The 19,257-nt window shown below is 35.5% G+C and overlaps 1 protein-coding gene across 1 annotated transcript in view; it reads right to left on the reverse strand.

The window, feature by feature from the left end:
• Positions 1-307: 307 nt before the first annotated feature.
• Positions 308-19,257, reverse strand: part of TRPM7 (transient receptor potential cation channel subfamily M member 7) — a 111,484-nt gene continuing 92,534 nt past the window's right edge. The window contains exons 31-39 of the mRNA XM_059372816.1: positions 18,989-19,014; positions 16,633-16,683; positions 16,487-16,552; positions 15,628-15,911; positions 15,407-15,489; positions 14,898-15,103; positions 10,249-10,300; positions 10,036-10,142; positions 308-1,796 (exon numbers count right to left, since the gene is read on the reverse strand). Coding sequence (XP_059228799.1) covers positions 1,666-1,796; positions 10,036-10,142; positions 10,249-10,300; positions 14,898-15,103; positions 15,407-15,489; positions 15,628-15,911; positions 16,487-16,552; positions 16,633-16,683; positions 18,989-19,014 — 1,006 coding nt within the window. The 3' untranslated portion in view covers positions 308-1,665. The remainder of the gene's footprint in view (positions 1,797-10,035; positions 10,143-10,248; positions 10,301-14,897; positions 15,104-15,406; positions 15,490-15,627; positions 15,912-16,486; positions 16,553-16,632; positions 16,684-18,988; positions 19,015-19,257) is intronic.

Below are 19,257 nucleotides of genomic sequence, written 5' to 3' on the forward strand. Positions count from 1 at the left end.
GGTCGTGGGATCAAGTCCCACATTGAGCTCCATGCTTAGTGGGGAGTTTGCATGAGATTCTCTCTGTCTAACCCTCCCCTGGCTTGCACATGCTTGATCTCTCTCTCTCTCTTAAAAATAAATCTTTAAAAAAAGAGAGAAACAGTAGGAAACAAGACCACGCTGAACAATATACAGGACAGGAAGTGAAAAAGCTTAAGTGTACAAAATGGTTCATTTAAAAAAATTGATACTCTGAAAATAAAAAAACCAAGACACTCTGAAAACACAAGACAATTTTTCAGAATGATTAAACTCGCTAAACATCTGTAAACAAGAATAAATTTATTTAATTTCTTTTAAAGATTTTATGATATACAAAATGTATATAGTATAATATCTTTAATACACTTTTTCTTTCCCCCCTTTAATATTAAACACTATTTAAACAGCTTATCTCTTCTTGCCTTGTCTGTATCTATGAGATACACTACTGAATACAAGTAAGATTTACACTGCTCCTTCCTAAATAAAAATTAAAATTAGTACCTAGGAAACAAACAAAAAGAAAAAAAAAAGCATAAAACTTTAGTCAGATGAAAGCTTTTCTTGTTGTTGAGTATTCAACAATATCTGGGGCAGTTAAATTACATTTTATTTGCATAAAGTTACATTGCAATCTCCCGACATCACATAATGATAATCCAACTCAATTTCTTAAGTAAGTACCACAAACAATACTCATGTTCAGATGTTCCTACACAATTTTAAATATATGCAAGAATTTATGTTTACATTCTGATTTGATATACTGGTCAATAAAATCTTTGGAGAAGTATTAGCTTCCAGGTTGTCACTACAAACAGAAATAGGAAAAAAGCACTTGAACTTTTTTTACAAGGTAACTTCTCTTGAACAGTGAGTTAGGTTTCTCTCTGATATATTTAGATTATACCAGTCTACCATGGCTTTCTTCTACTTAACAAGGACTTGATAAAACAATGTTAAAAAAAACAAAAAAAACCCTAATACTTCCGCACAATTTGGGCTCTATTTAACAAAAAAAATTGCCTCCATCTTTAATTATGGAGCCTAATCCTGATTCATAAAAGTCCCTCTTAGAAAATGGTTTTCAGCTCTGGGTTCTTGTATCCCTATGGATCTAGGATATAAGTCATCTCCTTTCCCATGGCCAATAAGCATCTAGCTGGGAACTAGTGACATCACCACTGAACACACTAAAACACACTGAGGAAGACGTCTTGCCATTTAACCAAAAGGCTGGGTGATTTCTTCATTTCACTAGCTGAACGGCAGTAAACCAGCTGCCAAGAAAATCTGCACAGACACTTAACTTTGGTTAATGGTATTGCACCGCATGACAGAGGGTATCACCCTCATCAGAACAAAGTCAAATGAATCCTCTGCTAAAAAGAGCCCTTTAAAAAGTTATAAATACTAATTTTCCTTTACCTTAAAAATTTAACAGGTGCCAGCTGTATCCTATAGGGAGTTCCCGACTGACAACTTTAATCAGGTCAAAAGAATATTGACCTTTTAACTGTGCCTGAATTAGCACGTTCATTTTCATACATTTTTCTCTATTACTCAACAATTTCCTCCTGAAGGAAAAATGACAAGGTAACATTTTTGTGAGGTGTAAGCAAAACCAATGATTCAGTAATATTATAACATCAGACGAATAGAATTAGTTGATTCTGATTCTTTGGTGGAATTTCCAGGCTGAAGAGTCAAATCTGAAGGCTCATCCTGAGGAAACAGAATTTTATCAGGTGTATAGTCATTCCTCTTCAGATCTATATTCACACCCACAACAACAAAAAAAAAGATAAAAGAGTCAGTATTTCACAGAAATGAAAAATTAACATTTTCTAAATCAATTTTCCTCTAAATGTGCCAGATCTATAGTCTAGCAGGTTGTTTTAAATCCAAAAGTCACAAAATTTACACACATAAAAATGAATTCATTCAACAAATAAGTATTATGTTCTGACCATGAGTCAGTAACTTATGTTAAGAGTGGAAACACAGTAATAAGCAAGGCAGACAAGGTCCTTGCTCTCATGGAGCTTATAATCTTGTGGCTGAAGAGAAACAAAACAAAACAAAACAAAACAAAACAAAACAGAATTGTGTAATATATAAGGGCTCTGAAGGAAACAGTATGATGAGGGCCAGAAAGAAGATGGTGGAAGATGATTCTTTTAAGCATAGGCGGAAGAGGCACAGGAGGTCGTATCTGAGTGAAGACCTGAATATTGAGAAATGACTAAAAGCTCTAGGAAGTGTGTTCTAGGTAGAGGGAAGATTAACTGCAGACTGTAAAAAGGAAATGGACTTGGTGTTTCCTAAAAATAGCAAGAAGACAGCATGCTCAAACGCAGTAACTAAGGGGAAGACTAGTAGAAGATGGGGTCAAGCAAAGCTACTGGTCAAGGGTTATCAAAATATACTAAGTGAGCCAAATCTCACCCCGCTGCCTTTTTTTTAAAAAACTTTTTAAAATTAATATATAATGTATTATTTGTTTCAGGGGTACAGATCTGTGATTCATCAGTCTTACACAATTCACAGCACTCACCATAGCGCACACCCTCCCCAATGTCCATCATGTAAACAGTTTTATCGGAATGAGCCATGCTTATTCGTTTAGACTGCCTTTGTCTATTTCTGCACTACCACAGTAGAGCCAGGGAGCTGTGACATAGACCATATGGCCCACAAACCCTAAAATACTTTACTACTTTGCCTTTTACAGCAAAGTTGTTGACCCCTGATCTATGGGATGCAAGGTATGAAGCTGACAGTATTAAATAGTGTTGAAGGAGGAAATAATCAAATTTAAGTGACTATTCTGACTGTCATATGAAGTCTTGTTAAGGGCATTTGGCAAGAACACAGGAAACGAATGGTGGCAATGAGGATTAAGAGAAACAGATGAATTCTAGGAAGACTTCATTAAGAAAAAGAGTAGAAAGAATTTGACAGATTGGCTATGAAAGATGAGAGAAGAAAAACCAATCAGCTTTTAAGTTTTGAGTCTGAGCAACTGGGTAAACAGTAAGATAGGGAAGTATAGGGGTGGGAAATGAGTCCAGAGTTCTGCAATGGACGTACTACTTAAAAAGATGCTGTTAAGGTATCCCAGTAGAGATGAAGGAAACTGAATACAGAAACAGGAGCTCAGGAAAGACAGTATGTCTTCAGATAAGTTTGATATTATCAGTTTTTGGATTATATTTATAGCTATGGGATAGGATGAAATTACTTTAGGAGTTATAGACAATGGCTGCAGAATTGGAAAACAATGCAATAATAACAAATTTAACTTAAAACTAACCACAGTCTTACATATATCCACATACTTCTTTATCTCTACATAAAATAGAACTGGCACTCAGAATATGAACTCTTTGAGTGATAGCCTGTATTCAATATCCAAATACATACTTGCTACATTATATGAGTAAGTTTTGATAAATTTTTAATTCCAAGACTGTGTCACTATGGTCTTAGGGAATGCAAATTAATTTATAGCTATATCATACACCAAGAACAATGGAGAGAAACCCAATTATAATTCAAGTCCTGAAAATGTTAACTTATGGTGTAACCATGGACAAATCATGTGACTTCTAATGATATGTTCTGGACAACAACAGATTTTGACTGGATTGCTTTTAAGGCCTCTTTCAAGCTATAAAATCCTGATTATGATAATAATTTAAAAAATAGGTATACTATATTTAAAATATCACTGGCTCCAAATGACACATAATTTATACACCATTTTAAGTAATATAATTTATTATATAATAACCAAATAAAAATTGTATCTGGGCTGCCTGTTAAATTCACCACTGTTATGTTCTAGTTTTGGCTAAAATGAACTAAGCACATTCAATTTTATCTCTTCCACATAGTACAAGTTAAAACCCTTCACATAAACATAAGGCCACTATCTGAGACTCCTGAAAAGAGTGAGCAAACACATCAAAAAAGGGGATCAAAACTTGAAGAATGACCTCAATTAGAGGTGAGTGTTTTGGGCTTTTTTCCCTCCTCTCTTATTTCCAGGCTTAGAATTACATACAGCTTGATCTCAGAAATGTACAGTGAGCATGGACAGAAAAAACTCTAGAACTTCCTGGCCAGAGGATCAGGAGGGAGGACTCTGTGGAATGGAGAATCTTGAGGGAAATGCCCTCTTTCTTTTCTCTTTTTGCTCCTCTGGATGTTACCTAAGACAATTCCCAGTCACGGAGAGGGAGTCAGGGTGGTGGCAGCTGAGCAAGTACCTGGAATTCCAAGATAAAAACCCTTCCCTGGGACCACAAGAACTAAAAATCACTATCTTTATGATTTAAAAAGTTTCTCTTTTTTCCTTGACACTTAGTATCAGAAATGGACTCAGCTGAAGGAAATGTGTGACAATATAGGGAAGCCATAATCCTGGCTTTCTAATCAGAGTACGTGCTCTGTCCCCGGCCCCTCCACCCTGCCTAAAAAGAGGCCCTTCAGAATCACAAAGTATGCAAGAAATCATGGAATGGAAGAAAATGGAGAGGGGCACTCTAAATTTGTATAAGAAATCCCAAGTTCACCCTCCAATGGCACACATTTGGAAAGATAGCACAGGAGAGGCTTTGAGGACTCAACTATGGTGCAAACCTCCAGTCAGTTCCTAAAGTTGACCATGTCTGTTTACAGTGAAAGGAATCAGAGTAATACTGCAAAGGCTTTGAAAACCAAACTGACATTGGAATCACATATACAAAAGGTAGACGGGGATTGTAAACTGACCTTAACTGACTGCCTACTAACATAAACAACAAAAATTGACACTCTTTAGAGTATTTTTAATATGACCCAGAATCTCATAATTTCAAAATAGCCAGCAAAAATTATTGGAGATCCAAAGAACTAGAAATATCTCAAAGAATCTCAAAAAAGACAAGACATGCCAACCTCAAGATTATTGAGATGGAACCATTAAAGTACTTTAAACCAGCTACTATAACCACACTCCATGACACAGGGCAAACAGACCTAAGAATAGAAAAACAAGTTTTCAGCAGAGAAGTATCAGTTTAAAAGGAACCAAAAAAGAAGTTATAGGGCTAGAAAATATAACTGAAACAACAAATCCAGTGCATGGGTAGGGGAATCAAGAAATGAAGAATAAGGAAAGAGTACGTGAACTTGATACATCAATTGAAATTATTCAATCTAAACAACAGATAAAAAATAATTTTTAGGAAAAAAATCAGAGACTCAAGTCCCTGCGAAACAGTATCAAAAAGTCTAATATTCTTATGGGAGCTCCAGAGATGAAAAGAGACTGATGCAGAACAAATACTTGAAGAAGAACTAAAAACTCCCCAAATTTGATAAAAATCGTAAATTTGTAAATTCAAGAAGCTAAGTAAACCTGAATAAAGATAAACTCAGATGGGGCACCTGGGTGGCTCAGTGGGTTAAAGCTTCTGCCTTGGGCTCAGGTCATGATCCCAGGGTCCTGGGATCGAGCCCCACATCAGGTCTCTGCTCAGCAGGGAGCCTGCTTCCTCCTCTCTCTCTGCCTGCCTCTCTGCCTACTTGTGATCTTGTGTTAAAAAATAAATAAAAAAAATCTTTAAAATAAAAAAAATTTAGAAAAAAGATAAACTCAGACAAAGCTATAACTAGACGTATCAGAATCAACCACTAAAAATCCAAATTTTGAAAGGAGCTAGATTATAATGACACATCACATATAGGGAAAGAACAATTCAAATGACTGTGCAATTTTCATCAGAGGTAGCACAGGCCAGAGACAGAACATTTTCTAAGCCCTGAAAGAAAATAGTATCAACCTAAAATTCTAGATCCAGTAAAAATACCCTTCATGAACAAAAGCAAAAAAGCAAAACACACGTATTCTTGTTAGGAAAAACTAAGAGCAAGCACTAAAAAACTAAACATAGAGATAAAACAGAATACCGAAACAGAAAAAAGGAGTGGAAACAAACAAAAAACCCAAACAAACCAAAGGTGTCAATCAGAAAACAAGAAAGTAAGACCTAAGTCTAACCACATCAATAATGACATTAAATGTAAAAAGTCTAAAATGCCAGTTAAAAATGGAAACCGTAAACTTAAAAACAAAAAACAAATTAAACCTAAGGCCCAACTATATGCTTGGATCCCACATTTTTTTCTTTTAAAGAAACCCACTTTAAATACAATTAATATATATAGGTAAACAGAATGGGAAAATATATTTGATAAAAGCATTTATCAAAAACTAGCTGGAGTAGCTATGTTAATATCAGACAAAGTAGACTTCTCAGAACAAGGAAAATTACCATGGCGTTCTATAATGATAAAAAGAATCAATTCACCAAGAAGACATAACAACTGTAAATGTGTATGTACCTAAGGACAAAACTTCAAAACACATGAAGAAAAAACTGACAAACTGAAAGGCAACACAGACAAATCCATAACTGTACTTTCAAGACCTCCTTTCTAAGTAATCAACAGAAAAAGGAGACAAAAACACCAAGGATATGAGAAAACCTGAACATTATCAAAAAACTTTCCATAATTAACATTTATAGAACATTCTATCAACATTATAATATTCTCTTCAAGTGGATAGGTAACGCTCACAGAGAAACTATATTAAGGTTAAAAAAATTGAAATCATACAAAAGCATGCTCTCATAATGGAATTAAACAACAACAAAAAAAAGTCAACAACAGAAAGCTATCTGGAAAATTAACATATATTTGAGAGCTAAGGAAAACACTTCTGAATAGTCCCTAGGTCAGAAAATAAGGTCAAGAAAAATAAACATTTTATTTATTATTTTTAATTTTTTTAATAAGAAATATTTTAAATAAGACCAAAAATAAAACATACCAAAATTCATGGGATGCAGTCAGTGTAATGCCTAAAGAGAAATTTATAGCAGTAAATGTTTTCTTAGGAAAGGTCTCAAATCCCCCATTGATACAAATGTAGTAATCTGAAGGGGCACATGTACCCCAATGGTTATAGCAGCAATGTCCACAATAGCCAAACTATGGAAAGAGCTCAGATGTCCATCAACAGATGAATGGATAAAGATCACACACACACACACACACACACACACACACACACACACAGGAATAGCAGGTAGCCATCAAAAAATGAAATCTTGCCATTTGCATCAACATTGACAGAATTAGAGGGTATTATGCTAAAGGAAATAAGTCAATCAGAGAAAGATAATAATCATATGATCTCACTGATACGTGGAATTTGAGAAACAAGGCAGATAATCATAGGAGAAGAGAGGAAAAAATTAAACAGATGAAACCAGAGAGGGAGACAAACCATAAGAGACTCTTAATCTCAGGAAACAAACTGAGGGTTGCTGGACTGGAGGAGGGTGGAAGGATGGGGTGGCTGGGTGATGGACACTGGGGAGGGTATGTGTTGTGGCAAGCACTGTGTATTGTGTAAGACTGATGAATCATACACCTGTAGCCCTGAAACAAATAATACATTATGGCAATAAAAATAAATTTAAAAAATTTAAAAAGGTCTCAGGGTGCCTGGGTGGCTCAGTCGTTAAGCGTCTGCCTTCAGCTCGGGTCATCATCCCAGGGTCCTGAGAAGAGCCGTGCGTCAGGTTTCCTGCTCAAGAGGAAACCTGTTGGGGACACCTGGATGGCTCAGTTGTTTGGGCCGCTGCCTTCGGCTCAGGTCATGATCCCAGTGTCCTGGGATCGAGTCCCACATCAGGCTCCTTGCTCAGCGGGAACCTGCTTCTCCGTCTGCCTCTGCCTGCCACTCTGACAAATAAATAAATAAAATCTTTAAAAAAAAAAAAAAGAGGAAACCTGTTTCTCCCTCTCCCACTTCCCCTGCTGGTATTCCCCCTCTTGCTGTCTCTGTCAAATGAATAAATAAAATCTTTTCAAAAAATAAAAAATAAATAAAAAACAAAAAAGGTCTTAAATCAATAATCTAAGCTTTTTTCCTTAACAAATGAGAGAAAGAACAAACTAAATGAAAGCCAGCAGAAAAGCAGAAATAATAAAGAGAATAAATCAGTAAAATTGAAAACAGAAAGTAGAGTAGAACAATGAAAAGTTCATTCTTTCAAAGTATCAATAAAATTGACACTGTAACCAAAATAACCAAGAAACTAAAAAGACAAATTACCATAATAACAGAGGATTCAAGAGACCCCAAATATTAAAAATATAAGATTAGTATATAAGTAATCCTATGCCCATAAATTTGACAATTAAATAAGCCAATTCCTTAAAAGACACAAACTACTAAAACTGACTAAAAAAAAAAATGGATAACCCCAATAGTCATATATCTGCCTAAAAAATTAAACTTATTTAAAACAATCTGACAAAGAACTTTACATGAGATGGCTTCACCAGACAATTCTATCAAACATTTAAAAGGGTGAGAGTATACATTCTAAACAATCTACTCTCCACAACAAAAGAAGTATGCAAACTTCTAACTTATTTTTAAGGTCAGTATTATCCTGATACCAAAAGACAGTACAAGGTAAAAGAAATATATAAGAATATTATTTATGCACAGATGAAAAAGCCTCAACATAATATGAGCAAACAGAGTTCAACAATACATAAAAAAAGATAATATATCATGACAAAGCAGTTTGTCCTGAATGACTGGTTCAACATTTCAAAAATCAATGCAATACAATGTAATATTAACCTATTAAAGAAGAAAAAACAAATGACCATATAAATAGACGTCAAAAAAAGAAACCAAAAAAACCTGACAAAATTAAACACCATTCAGGATAAGCATTTTCAAGAAACAAGTAGAAGAAAATTTTCTCAACCTCATGAAGTACATCTACAAAACCCTTACAAGCTAACATCATGTTAATGGTGGAGGACTGAACACTTTCCCTTTAAGATTGGGAACAATCTGTTCCTATTCAACTCTGTACTAGAATTCCTTGCCAGTGCAAAAAGTCAAGAAAAAGAAAAAAAAGGTATGTAGGTTGGAAAGGAAATAATTTAACTGTCTCTACTATCTATACAGAAAATTTCAAGGAGTTTATAAAACAAAACAAAAACAACTCCTAGAATTAAGTGAGTTTAGAAAGGTTGCAGGATACAAGTCAATAAATAAAAAACAAACATAAAAATTAATGGTATTTCTTGTATACTCATAATGAACAACTAAGAAGTTAAAAGACATACCATTTACATGCTTACTCTATGCCTGGCACTGTTCTAAATACTTCACAAATATCAACTCATTTAATCCTCAGACAAATAAGCAAACAAAAACTATACCTCTATAATATAGGTACTTTCTGGAACCATGTAGTCTGGTTCTAACTATTGCATTATTGGTCATAATGACAGGGACTTTAAAAAATACAATTCAAGGGTGAGTCCCAGAGACCTATGATTTTTAAGAAGTTCCACAAGGATGCTGATGCACACCACAGGGTGAGAACCATTGGTTTGTGCTCTTAGATTCAATCATAATTTATAATTCTTTAAATATAAAAAATTACAATCCTGAGAGAATTTATCTGTTCCTGCTTCACAGACTACTCTTTCTCCTACTCTGCCAGGCTAACTTGAAAGTCGATTTAACCTTCAATTTTAGGCAATCTGTCAGTTCCCCAGGTAGGATTCCCCAACCTCTTAAGTTTGTGTTAAGTGATTTGCTTATCTGTTCTAGTTTTTCTGTTGGGCATTTATACAGTCCTATACCTCCCTGTTAATCCTGTCAGTATTAAAGATTTGACTAAATTCCATAGAGGACATTTGTCTGGTTCACTATCGTATTGTCAAATCTAGTACAATTCTTGGCATCCAACAGACACATAATCAATATGTATTAAATCAATGAACTTTGTATTTTTATAAGCAATTAAAGAAAGCATAGATCCATTTGTTAAATAATGTGTATTTGTGCCCTTGAAGTATAGTAGTAACCAAATTTCCTAACAACTTATAAATTAGACTGGTTAAGAAAATGTTTACCTGGAAGTTTAAGCTTTCTACAACAAGAATTACAGTGATGTTTTGCTCTGAAGTTTTTTATTGCATCTTCACCTAGATTTGCTGGGCCAAAAACCATATCACAGGATCTGCAGAATTGGTAGTTAAAAAAAAAAAAAAAAAAAAAGGTAGTTGATGCAAACAAATGTAGAGTTTGAAATTATAAAGTATCTTAACGAAATTAAAATTTATTACCTCTTTTCTTCTGCTTTAATCACAGATGGATCAGTCAAATTTTCACCCACACCTTGATATGTATATATAAAAAAAAGAAAATTTATATGATTGATATAAACACTGACATTTGCATAATGAAAAGTTATGAGATTTTACAGCATCAAACATGTATGATGTTAAACTATTCAAGCCTGTAGTTTTTCTCTCTTGTTATTTCATAATCTGACTTATGTCCTTAACACTGTACCAAAGACAAACAGCTCCTACACCAGGAATAGAGTTAATTGTCAAAAGTTGGTCAATGGCACTTGCTTGTGATGCAAACAGGGACAAAGTTGCAAATAAACACGTACTTATGTTAAAAAAAAGGTCTACATGATCTCGAGACCCCACATTTTTAAAGATTTATTTATTTGAGAGAGAGAGAGAGCAAGCAAATGCAAGCAGAGGGAGAGGGAGAGGAAGAGAATCCTCAGGCAGACTCCTCACTGAGCACAGAGCTGGATGCAGGGCTCCATCTCATGACCTGAGCTGAAATCAAGAGTCGGATTCTTAACTGAGTCACCCAGGTGCCCCATCCCTTTTTTCAATTTAGTTAGCAAAGAACAATTAGGTAATTTATAGGCCATTTTAAAATGTTTTGGATATTTAAAACTCATACATTAACACATGAATCTATCTTCTTGCAAGATTCAGGTTACATGAAGAATAAGATTACAAACATCTTCCTTTACCTTCATCCTTTCCCAGTGGTATTAAAAGTGTAGTTAAATATTTTCAGTTTCTTTTATCTATTTATTCATATAAATAAAGACTATGTACTGACCTACTACTTATCAGACTGGCAAAGATCAAGAATATTCAATACTGGAGGGGCACCTGGGTAGTGCAGACAGGTAAGCATCCAGCTCTTGGGTTTTAGCTTAGGTCCTGATCTCAGGATTGTGAGATCCTGTTGGCTCCATGCTCAGTGCAGTCTGCTGAGTCGGCTTGACTCTCTCCTCTCCCCACTACCCTTCCTCTCCTCTCTCTCTCTCTCTCTCTCAAATAAATAAATAAATAAATAAATAAATCCTTAAAAAAAAAAAAGTCATCTGTGGAGAAATGGGCACTCACATCAAGTCTTACATATGAATTCCAGAGCTCTTACCCTTTTAGAAAAGTAACTCAGCAGCAGCTATTAAAATTGCACTTATCTAGAGGTGCCTGGATGGCTCAGTTAATTAATTAGCCGTCTGCTTTTGGCTCAAGTCATGATCTCAGGCTCCTAGGACTGAGTCCTGCATCAGGCTCCCTGTTCAGCAGGGAGTCTGCTTCTCCCTCTACCCTCGCCCCCTGCTTGTGCTCTGTCTCTCTCTCTCTCTCAAATAGTTTTTAAAAATTGCACTCAACTCTTCTTACTAAGCCAATTCAAGAATCTATGTCATGGAAATAAAAGTAGTAGTCCATGAGTATGCTTGTTGCAGCATTGTTTGTAGTACCAAAAAACAAAACAAAACAAAAAAAGAGTTAATCATGTCACTCCTCTATAAGTTATGCAGATATTGAAAGAAATAACTTAGATTTATCAGTAATGACCCAGAAGATACCCATGATATACTGTTAGGAAAAAAAAAAACAAAAACAAGTGAAATACACACACACACAAACACACACAGCATCATCCTAGTTGGAGGAAAATCCCAACACAAAACAAAATGATTTAAAAATAAGGAAGAAAGGAGTGCCTGGGTAGCTCAGTCAGAAATGTCCAACTCTTGATTTCAGCTCAGGTCATGATCTCAGGGTCGTGAGATTGAGCCCCGAGTTGGGGTCCACACTATGGAGCCTGCTGAAGATCCTTTCTTTCCCTCTGCCCCTCCCCACTTCCGCTCTCTCTTAAGAAAAAGACAAAAAAATGGTAAGGAAAAAACAAAGCCTCTGTGTATTTGTCTTCACAGAGGTAGAGAAACGGTAAAGATGGAAAACTGATCTTTATGTATTTCTATAGTGCTTAACTTGTCTGTAGTAACTGTGTCAAATATTCCTAAGAAAAATGGCTCCAGGAACATATTAATGATGTAAAGAACAACACAACTACTTTGCCTATTGAAAAGAACTTCCATCTTTTTATTTATTCAAAGTAAGCTCTACTCTCAACATGGGGCTTGAACTCATGATGCTGTGATCAAGAGTTGCCAAGTCCTAGGGTGCCTGGGTGGCTAAGTTGGTTAAGTGTCTGTCTTCAGTTCAGGTCATGATCTTGGGGGTCTGGGATGGAACTCTGTGTTGGGCTCCCTGCTTCCATTGCCTTCTGTCCCCTCCCCGCTTGTACACACACACTCTCTCAAATTAATAAATAAACTCTTAAAAAAAAAAAAAAAAAAAAGAGCTGCAAGTCCTACTAAATGACCCAGCCTAGCACACTAACTCTTATCTTTCAAATTAACTGTTTCAGACAAAACCAGTTTGGCTTTACCTCCTATGCATGTTTGAAGATAATTAAATGATACTTATTTAAGGATAAACTTTAAGGGGCGCCTGGGTGGCTCAGTGGGTTAAAGCCTCTGCCTTCAGCTCGGGTCATGATCCCAGGGCCCTGGGATCGAGCCCCGCATTGGGCTCTCTGCTCAGTGGCGAGTCTGCTCCCTCCTCTCTCTCTGCCTGCCTCTCTGCCTACTTGTGATCTCTAATAAATAAAATCTTTAAAAAAATAAATAAATAAACTTGAAGATCCTTTTTACTTAACTGGATTGACCCACCTAATAATATATACTAGTTGTCACTATATATACTACTAAATCATTTATATAAAATGGTGATCTACTAAAAAAAGGATAGTTATTTTTACACAGATTTTCTTTTTTGAGCTTGAATCAATGCCATTTGCTTTTCAGCACAATCCTTGATATTTGTGACTTATTGTCTATAATAAAAAAGCCATCAAGTGATAAACATTCTAAATCATCTTTGTGATTTTGAAATCTGGTCTGTGTTGACATTTGAAATTAAGGCTGCTCTTTAAGCAAAAACAAATTATGGAAGCTATCATGTGAAAGTACCACTCAGGCAGAGCTGGCAAATTACTCATAAAATTTTACTTTCCTTTGACCCTGTTGTGAAGCTTCAGACATTATTGTAAGCAAATTGGCCCTCTCCAAACCACAATTTCTGTTTTTTATCCCCTTTTACCTGTATGAGAGTCTGTCTGCAAAAACGGTTATGATCACTTTTTCCTTCTTTGTATACATGCTACTTTACTCAAGAAGTAGTATTTACTCAGAAGCCATTCACCACCTCTTGAATCTGAGTTATCCTTATCACCTGGACTATAAAATGCAGAGGAAGAGATCTGCACCAGTTCTGGACCTAGTCCTAAGGGTTACTGCCTTCTCTCTGGAGGAAGCTAGCTGCTATGTAAAAGTCTAACTACCTGAAACTACCATGCTATAAGAAAGTCCCCAGTTAAATAGCCACGGGGAGAGATCACATGGTGAATTGAGGGATTCAGATGTCAATGAACAGAAACCTCAGACATTTGACTCCAGCAAGCTGTCCATGCTTACACTCTAACCATTCAAACCCTCTGAGAAGATAGCAGAGATAAGCCATCCTCACTATGTCCCATCCAAATTCCTGAACCAAAGAACTGTAAGCAAATAAAATGGTTGTTTTAATCCACTAAGTATTTAGGTAGTTTAAGTCACAATAATATAGAACATAAACATCAGGAACAACAGATACACTTATTACTGTTTCAAAAAAAAAGTCTTTATAACTTTTTTTAAAAGATTTTATTTATTTATTTGACAGAGATTGCAAGTAGGCAGAGAGGCAGGCAGAGAGAAGGAAGCAGGCTCCCTGCTGAGCAGAGAGCCCGATGTGGGGCTCTATCCCAGGACCCTGGGATCATGACCTGAGCCGAAGGCAGAGGCTTTAACCCACTGAGACACCCAGGTGCCCCTATAATTATTTTTCAAAGATTTTATTTATTTGCTTGATAGACAGAGATTACAAGTAGGCAGAGAGGCAGGCAGGGAGAGAGAAGGAAGCAGGCTCCCTGCTGAGCAGAGAGCCTGAAGTGGGGCTCGATCCCAGGACCCTGAGGCCATGACCTGAGCCGAAGGCAGAGACCTCTGCCTTCAACTCACGGAGCCACCCAGGAGCCCCCTCTTTATAATTTTAAAAGACTGAAGCTATGGGGTGCCTGGTTGGCTCAATTGGTTAAGCATCTGCCTTTGGCTCAGATCATGATCCCAGGATCCTGGGATCGAGCCCTACACCAGGCTCTCTGCTCAGCAGGGGAAGGCTGTTTCTCCCTCTCCCTGCCCTACCCCTTGTTTGTGTTCTCTGTCAAATAAATGAATAAAATCTTACTTAAAAAAAAAAAAAAGAAAGAAAGACTGGGGCTACATACACATTTAAGAGTAGAATAGTGGATTGCATATGTTTTTGCTTATCAAAACATCCGTATTACCTAAATAACAATTGAAATAACAAAATGCCACTATTCAGGGCCCTGAGGGCTATATGCTATGGCTGTTACTCACTTTTTAGTAATAGCTTCGTTACTGACCCATGGTTTTACCTGTCTATAAGTCAGTAGATTTCTGTTTATCATTCATAACATACGATTAGGTGAGAATCTACTGTACAATTTCACTTTAGCAACTCTTTAATAAATTTACCTTGTAAATCAAGTACCAGTAACTCCCCTCTTGTATATTCATAAGTCCAGTGGCTAAAGGCTAGCATGATCTCTTCCAGTGTATTAGTTGGAATAATCTCATCACCATTATTATTGTTGTATTTTCTAAATTCTCCAGTCATACATTCTTCCACAGCAAACCACTGTCCTGCTGAATGGCAATACAGCAGGAAAACTTCAAGGAACCTGATAAAAAATAGTTAAATAGATTAGATATTAATAGTTTTATAATTAATAAATTTCTAGCTATTTAAATTTAAGTAGCTTTAAATAATTTAAATAGTTGAATTTTTAACTATATTTAACTATTTTAACTATAATAGTTAATTAGTAATTAAATAAATTAGAACAAAATTATAATTGAGCTTTAAAATGGGTAAACAATTAAATATTCAGCATTAATAATGAAGGTCAAAAAGAACTATGGTTCTTTGGTTTTATGCTACCCACATAAAACCAAAAGATGTTAAGAAATATTTCAAGATTTACCTTGGAGAATATGGTATGGATTTGGGTTTCATCTGGTTGAAGGCAAATGTGAGCTTCTGTGCTGCTCTCTGTTGCTGAATTTCCTACAGAACAACAACAACAACACACAAAAAACACCTTGTTGAACACTGAAACTAAGATCTTATTGGTTTAACAAACTTTAGAAGTGTAAAGATGAACCTCAAATAATGTTCCACTGTTTCGCATTCACTAGCACTTACTCTGAGACAGAGATGCAGAACTGTATCTTCTTTATAAATACTTGACCATGTGTTAACCACCTCAGGAAGAAAAGATTTGATAATATAAAGATGACCTGATTTGAGGATATCATGTTCTGACCAGGTACACTGTACTTTGACAGCTCTCCGTAAACCGCCTCCCATCTCCTCTTTACTTAAAAACTCTATTTTGGCACAGAGGCCAAGCTGTGACCAAGAAGACATGCTGTTATTCAGTATACTGGGTGAACTTTCTTCCAAGCGATATACTGTGACAGGCTCACCTGCAAGATGAATGGACACATTCTGAGGTCAAATTATGACTCTCTTAAAATGACAAAGTGGACAAAAATTAGCAAGTTATCTTTTTTAAGATTAAGTAAGGAACAGAAAGTGAACTGGACAAAGTTGTTTGTCATTTTATAAAGGAAGTTTAAGGGCAACAAATTCTCAGAAATCAACAATCTACTAATATCTCTAAAATTCATGTGTATTTAGTAATGATAAGCATTTTTGAAATTATGAACATTTTCAAGAAAAACTTTTTAAGAAAGCAAATGTTCCACAAACCCTGTGATGTCAAATTATCTATGCTTTCTTTACTAGACAATGGATTAAGAACCTTGCTGAATTAGAATACACTATTACTTCTGGATAAGCCAGAAACAGAGAAATCTAACAATTCTGATGACTCCTTCTTCTATTTAAAACATACTTGACTCTTGCTAATTAAAATTTATATGTAATTGATATTTAATGTGACCCTTCCGTCATCACCCATGTTCTATACAATAGTTAAATATCACATTATTAATAAAAGGTTTATTTTCCCTTTCACTTCTTTACTTTTAAGATTTACCTCTTGGAGGCACAGGAGTAAATGGAATGCTCTGGGATAATCTCATCAAATTATTTCTTTCCACAGCTGCACAAAAATGAGAGAAAAATAATGAAATCCCTAAAAGCTCCAAATATTGTTCAAATTTTGTTTTTAATAGTACTGACCTGAGTAGTAGTAATTTGTATCCATAACTGGTTTAAATGGAGAAGCGAGACCTAAAATGGCAAATAAACAAATGGAACCCTTTTAAAAGTACTAATGTGGCATAAATTTTTGCTTATTCTCTTATAATCATCCTAAGTTCCTTCATGTAAGCTCTTTTCTCAAAAACAGAAAAAAACAGTAAAATATATTCATCGTATGTTTGCTATATTACTCTTTTTTTATTATGCCAGATTAGTTCTAACTGTGCACTGGGATACCTGAAAAGAAAAAAAGCACGTTTGATACTCTCCTGTCATAAACTGTATTCTTCCTATACTCCCCTGGTCAAAAAGAAAAATATCTTTTAGTTTTCAACCTTTAGGAGGTGGGGTCTATAGCCAAGAAACCAATTTAAGTAGGCTGACCATAAGAAGATGAACTCTGGAATATGAAACATACCCCAAAACCCCCTGCTCCATATTTAAATGTATTTGAGGACTTCACTTTTTAATCATAATATGGAGAATGGAGAATAAACTGAATCTGCTATGTGTTATGTTTTTAGACTATAAATGAAAAAGAAAATACTGTCTTGCAAGAGAAGGAAGTCAACATTTTTAATACACGTAGTAACTATAAAATACACACATTATATATATAATATATACATATATATGGACTATAGCATATACACGTGTATATATGATGTATATATACTAATAGGACTTTAGAGGAGGGGTACCAAATGCCTCCTGCTTGAAAGAAGGTTGAAGAATGTCTCAGAAAAGAGAAGCGCAAAACGAGTGTAGTTTGGAAGGCAGTGGTGTGGTCACGGCAACATCTGCAAAGGCATGGAATTGTTAAAGTGCATGCTATACTTGAGAAACTGCAAGCTGTTTAGTATGACTAGAACAGCAGTTTTCAATAATAATTTTATATATAAATGTTATATAATATATAAATTTATAATAAATATAAATCAGAATCACCTGTGGGGCTTTTTCAATGTGCACCTGCCCAGATATCACTCCAAAATATTCTAATTCTGTAGTTATGTGTTGGCATTAAGTGATTCTCCACAAATACCTGGATATGTAACCAAGACTACAAATTAATGAGCAAGAGTACAGGCATACCTACAGGAAATAAAGCTACAGAATCAGGGAATACCTAATTGTTAGGAATCAAATATGCCATGTTAAGGAAGGAATGACAGGGGGGAAATGTAAAGCAGAAGAGATTCAGTCTGGTGGCAGCACAGAAGACAGAATGCAAGGGAACCTGACTGGCACAACTCTTAAAAACCTACAGTGATGGGTATTAAGGAGGGCACGTATTGCATGGAGCACTGGGTGTTATACGTAAACAATGAATCAGGGAAACTACATCAAAAACTAATGATGTACTGTATGGTGACTAATATAACATAGTTTAAAAAAGGAAAAAACCTACGTGGCACTACCTACTAAATGTGAACAAATATATACCTACAACCTATTAAGTCTATTCCCAGGTACATGCCCAACAGAAAATACCTATGTTTATCAAACAACATGGACAAGAATGCTCACTACAGCACTATTCATAAGAATCATACAGTGGAAGCTACTAAAACACCCATCAAATAACAGAATGGATTTGTTCACACAAGGAAATACTATGTAGTAATGACAATGTACCAACTACCACTACACACAAAAATACTGATGAATCTCACAAACATGTGTTAGGAGGAAAAAGCCAGACAAAAAAGTACACGCTTTATGATTCCATAGACACAGACAAAAGTAATACACTGTGTTATTTAGGGGCAGAGGTTTCAGCAAGAAGAGGACATGAGGAGCTGTTTTGTGATCTTGGTGCTAATTACATGGATATACTCACCTAGTGAGAATTCACTGAGGTGGAGGTTTATCTCTACTTTTTTGTATGCATGCTATATACTTCAGTAAAAGGTTTAAAAAAGGATGAAGGGGGCGAATGGAAAGCAGCAGTATGATGTATACTGGAAGATGGATTCTAGAGATATTTAAAAGGTGAGTACAAGGTCAAGGGGGTCAGGAATAACTCCTCCTTGGGTTTGACCCAACTGTCTGAAAGAGTATCATTCACTAAAACAGGGACTACAAGGTAAAGTGCAGACTATGTCAGGGATGAAGGGGGGTGGGGTGACAGTAAAGACATGGTAGCATTTACATGGAGAGTTCATGTATTTGCGAAGCTGTCAGAAGAAAAACTAGCTGAGGGAAGAAATTTTTACTACCTTGGCTCTTTCAAACATGAAGTCTAATGTTTCTTGGCTAGAATGAGGTATTTGCTATAACAGATCACATATAATCCTCATTTTTTTACATTAAATCTATCACATGGACTCACCATTTAATGTTCCTTCTTCAGTTGGCCTAAAGAAAACCAAAAATATAAGTTGTAACATAATTTTTGTTTTGGCTACCACAATTTTTTATTTTATAGTTATTATGATTATTTAATAGAATACTAATAGAGTAATTCTGAGATCCAAACTCACTTTTGTTTGAGTATATACCATTTCCCTCAAGCCAATGTCAAATTCATACACAGATATGAATGTCAATATACACATACTTTATCAACTTGTACCTCCAATTTATGCTTACATAAATATT

Source organism: Mustela nigripes, chromosome 13 (assembly GCF_022355385.1).
Source record: "Mustela nigripes isolate SB6536 chromosome 13, MUSNIG.SB6536, whole genome shotgun sequence".
Taxonomy (NCBI): domain Eukaryota; kingdom Metazoa; phylum Chordata; class Mammalia; order Carnivora; family Mustelidae; genus Mustela; species Mustela nigripes.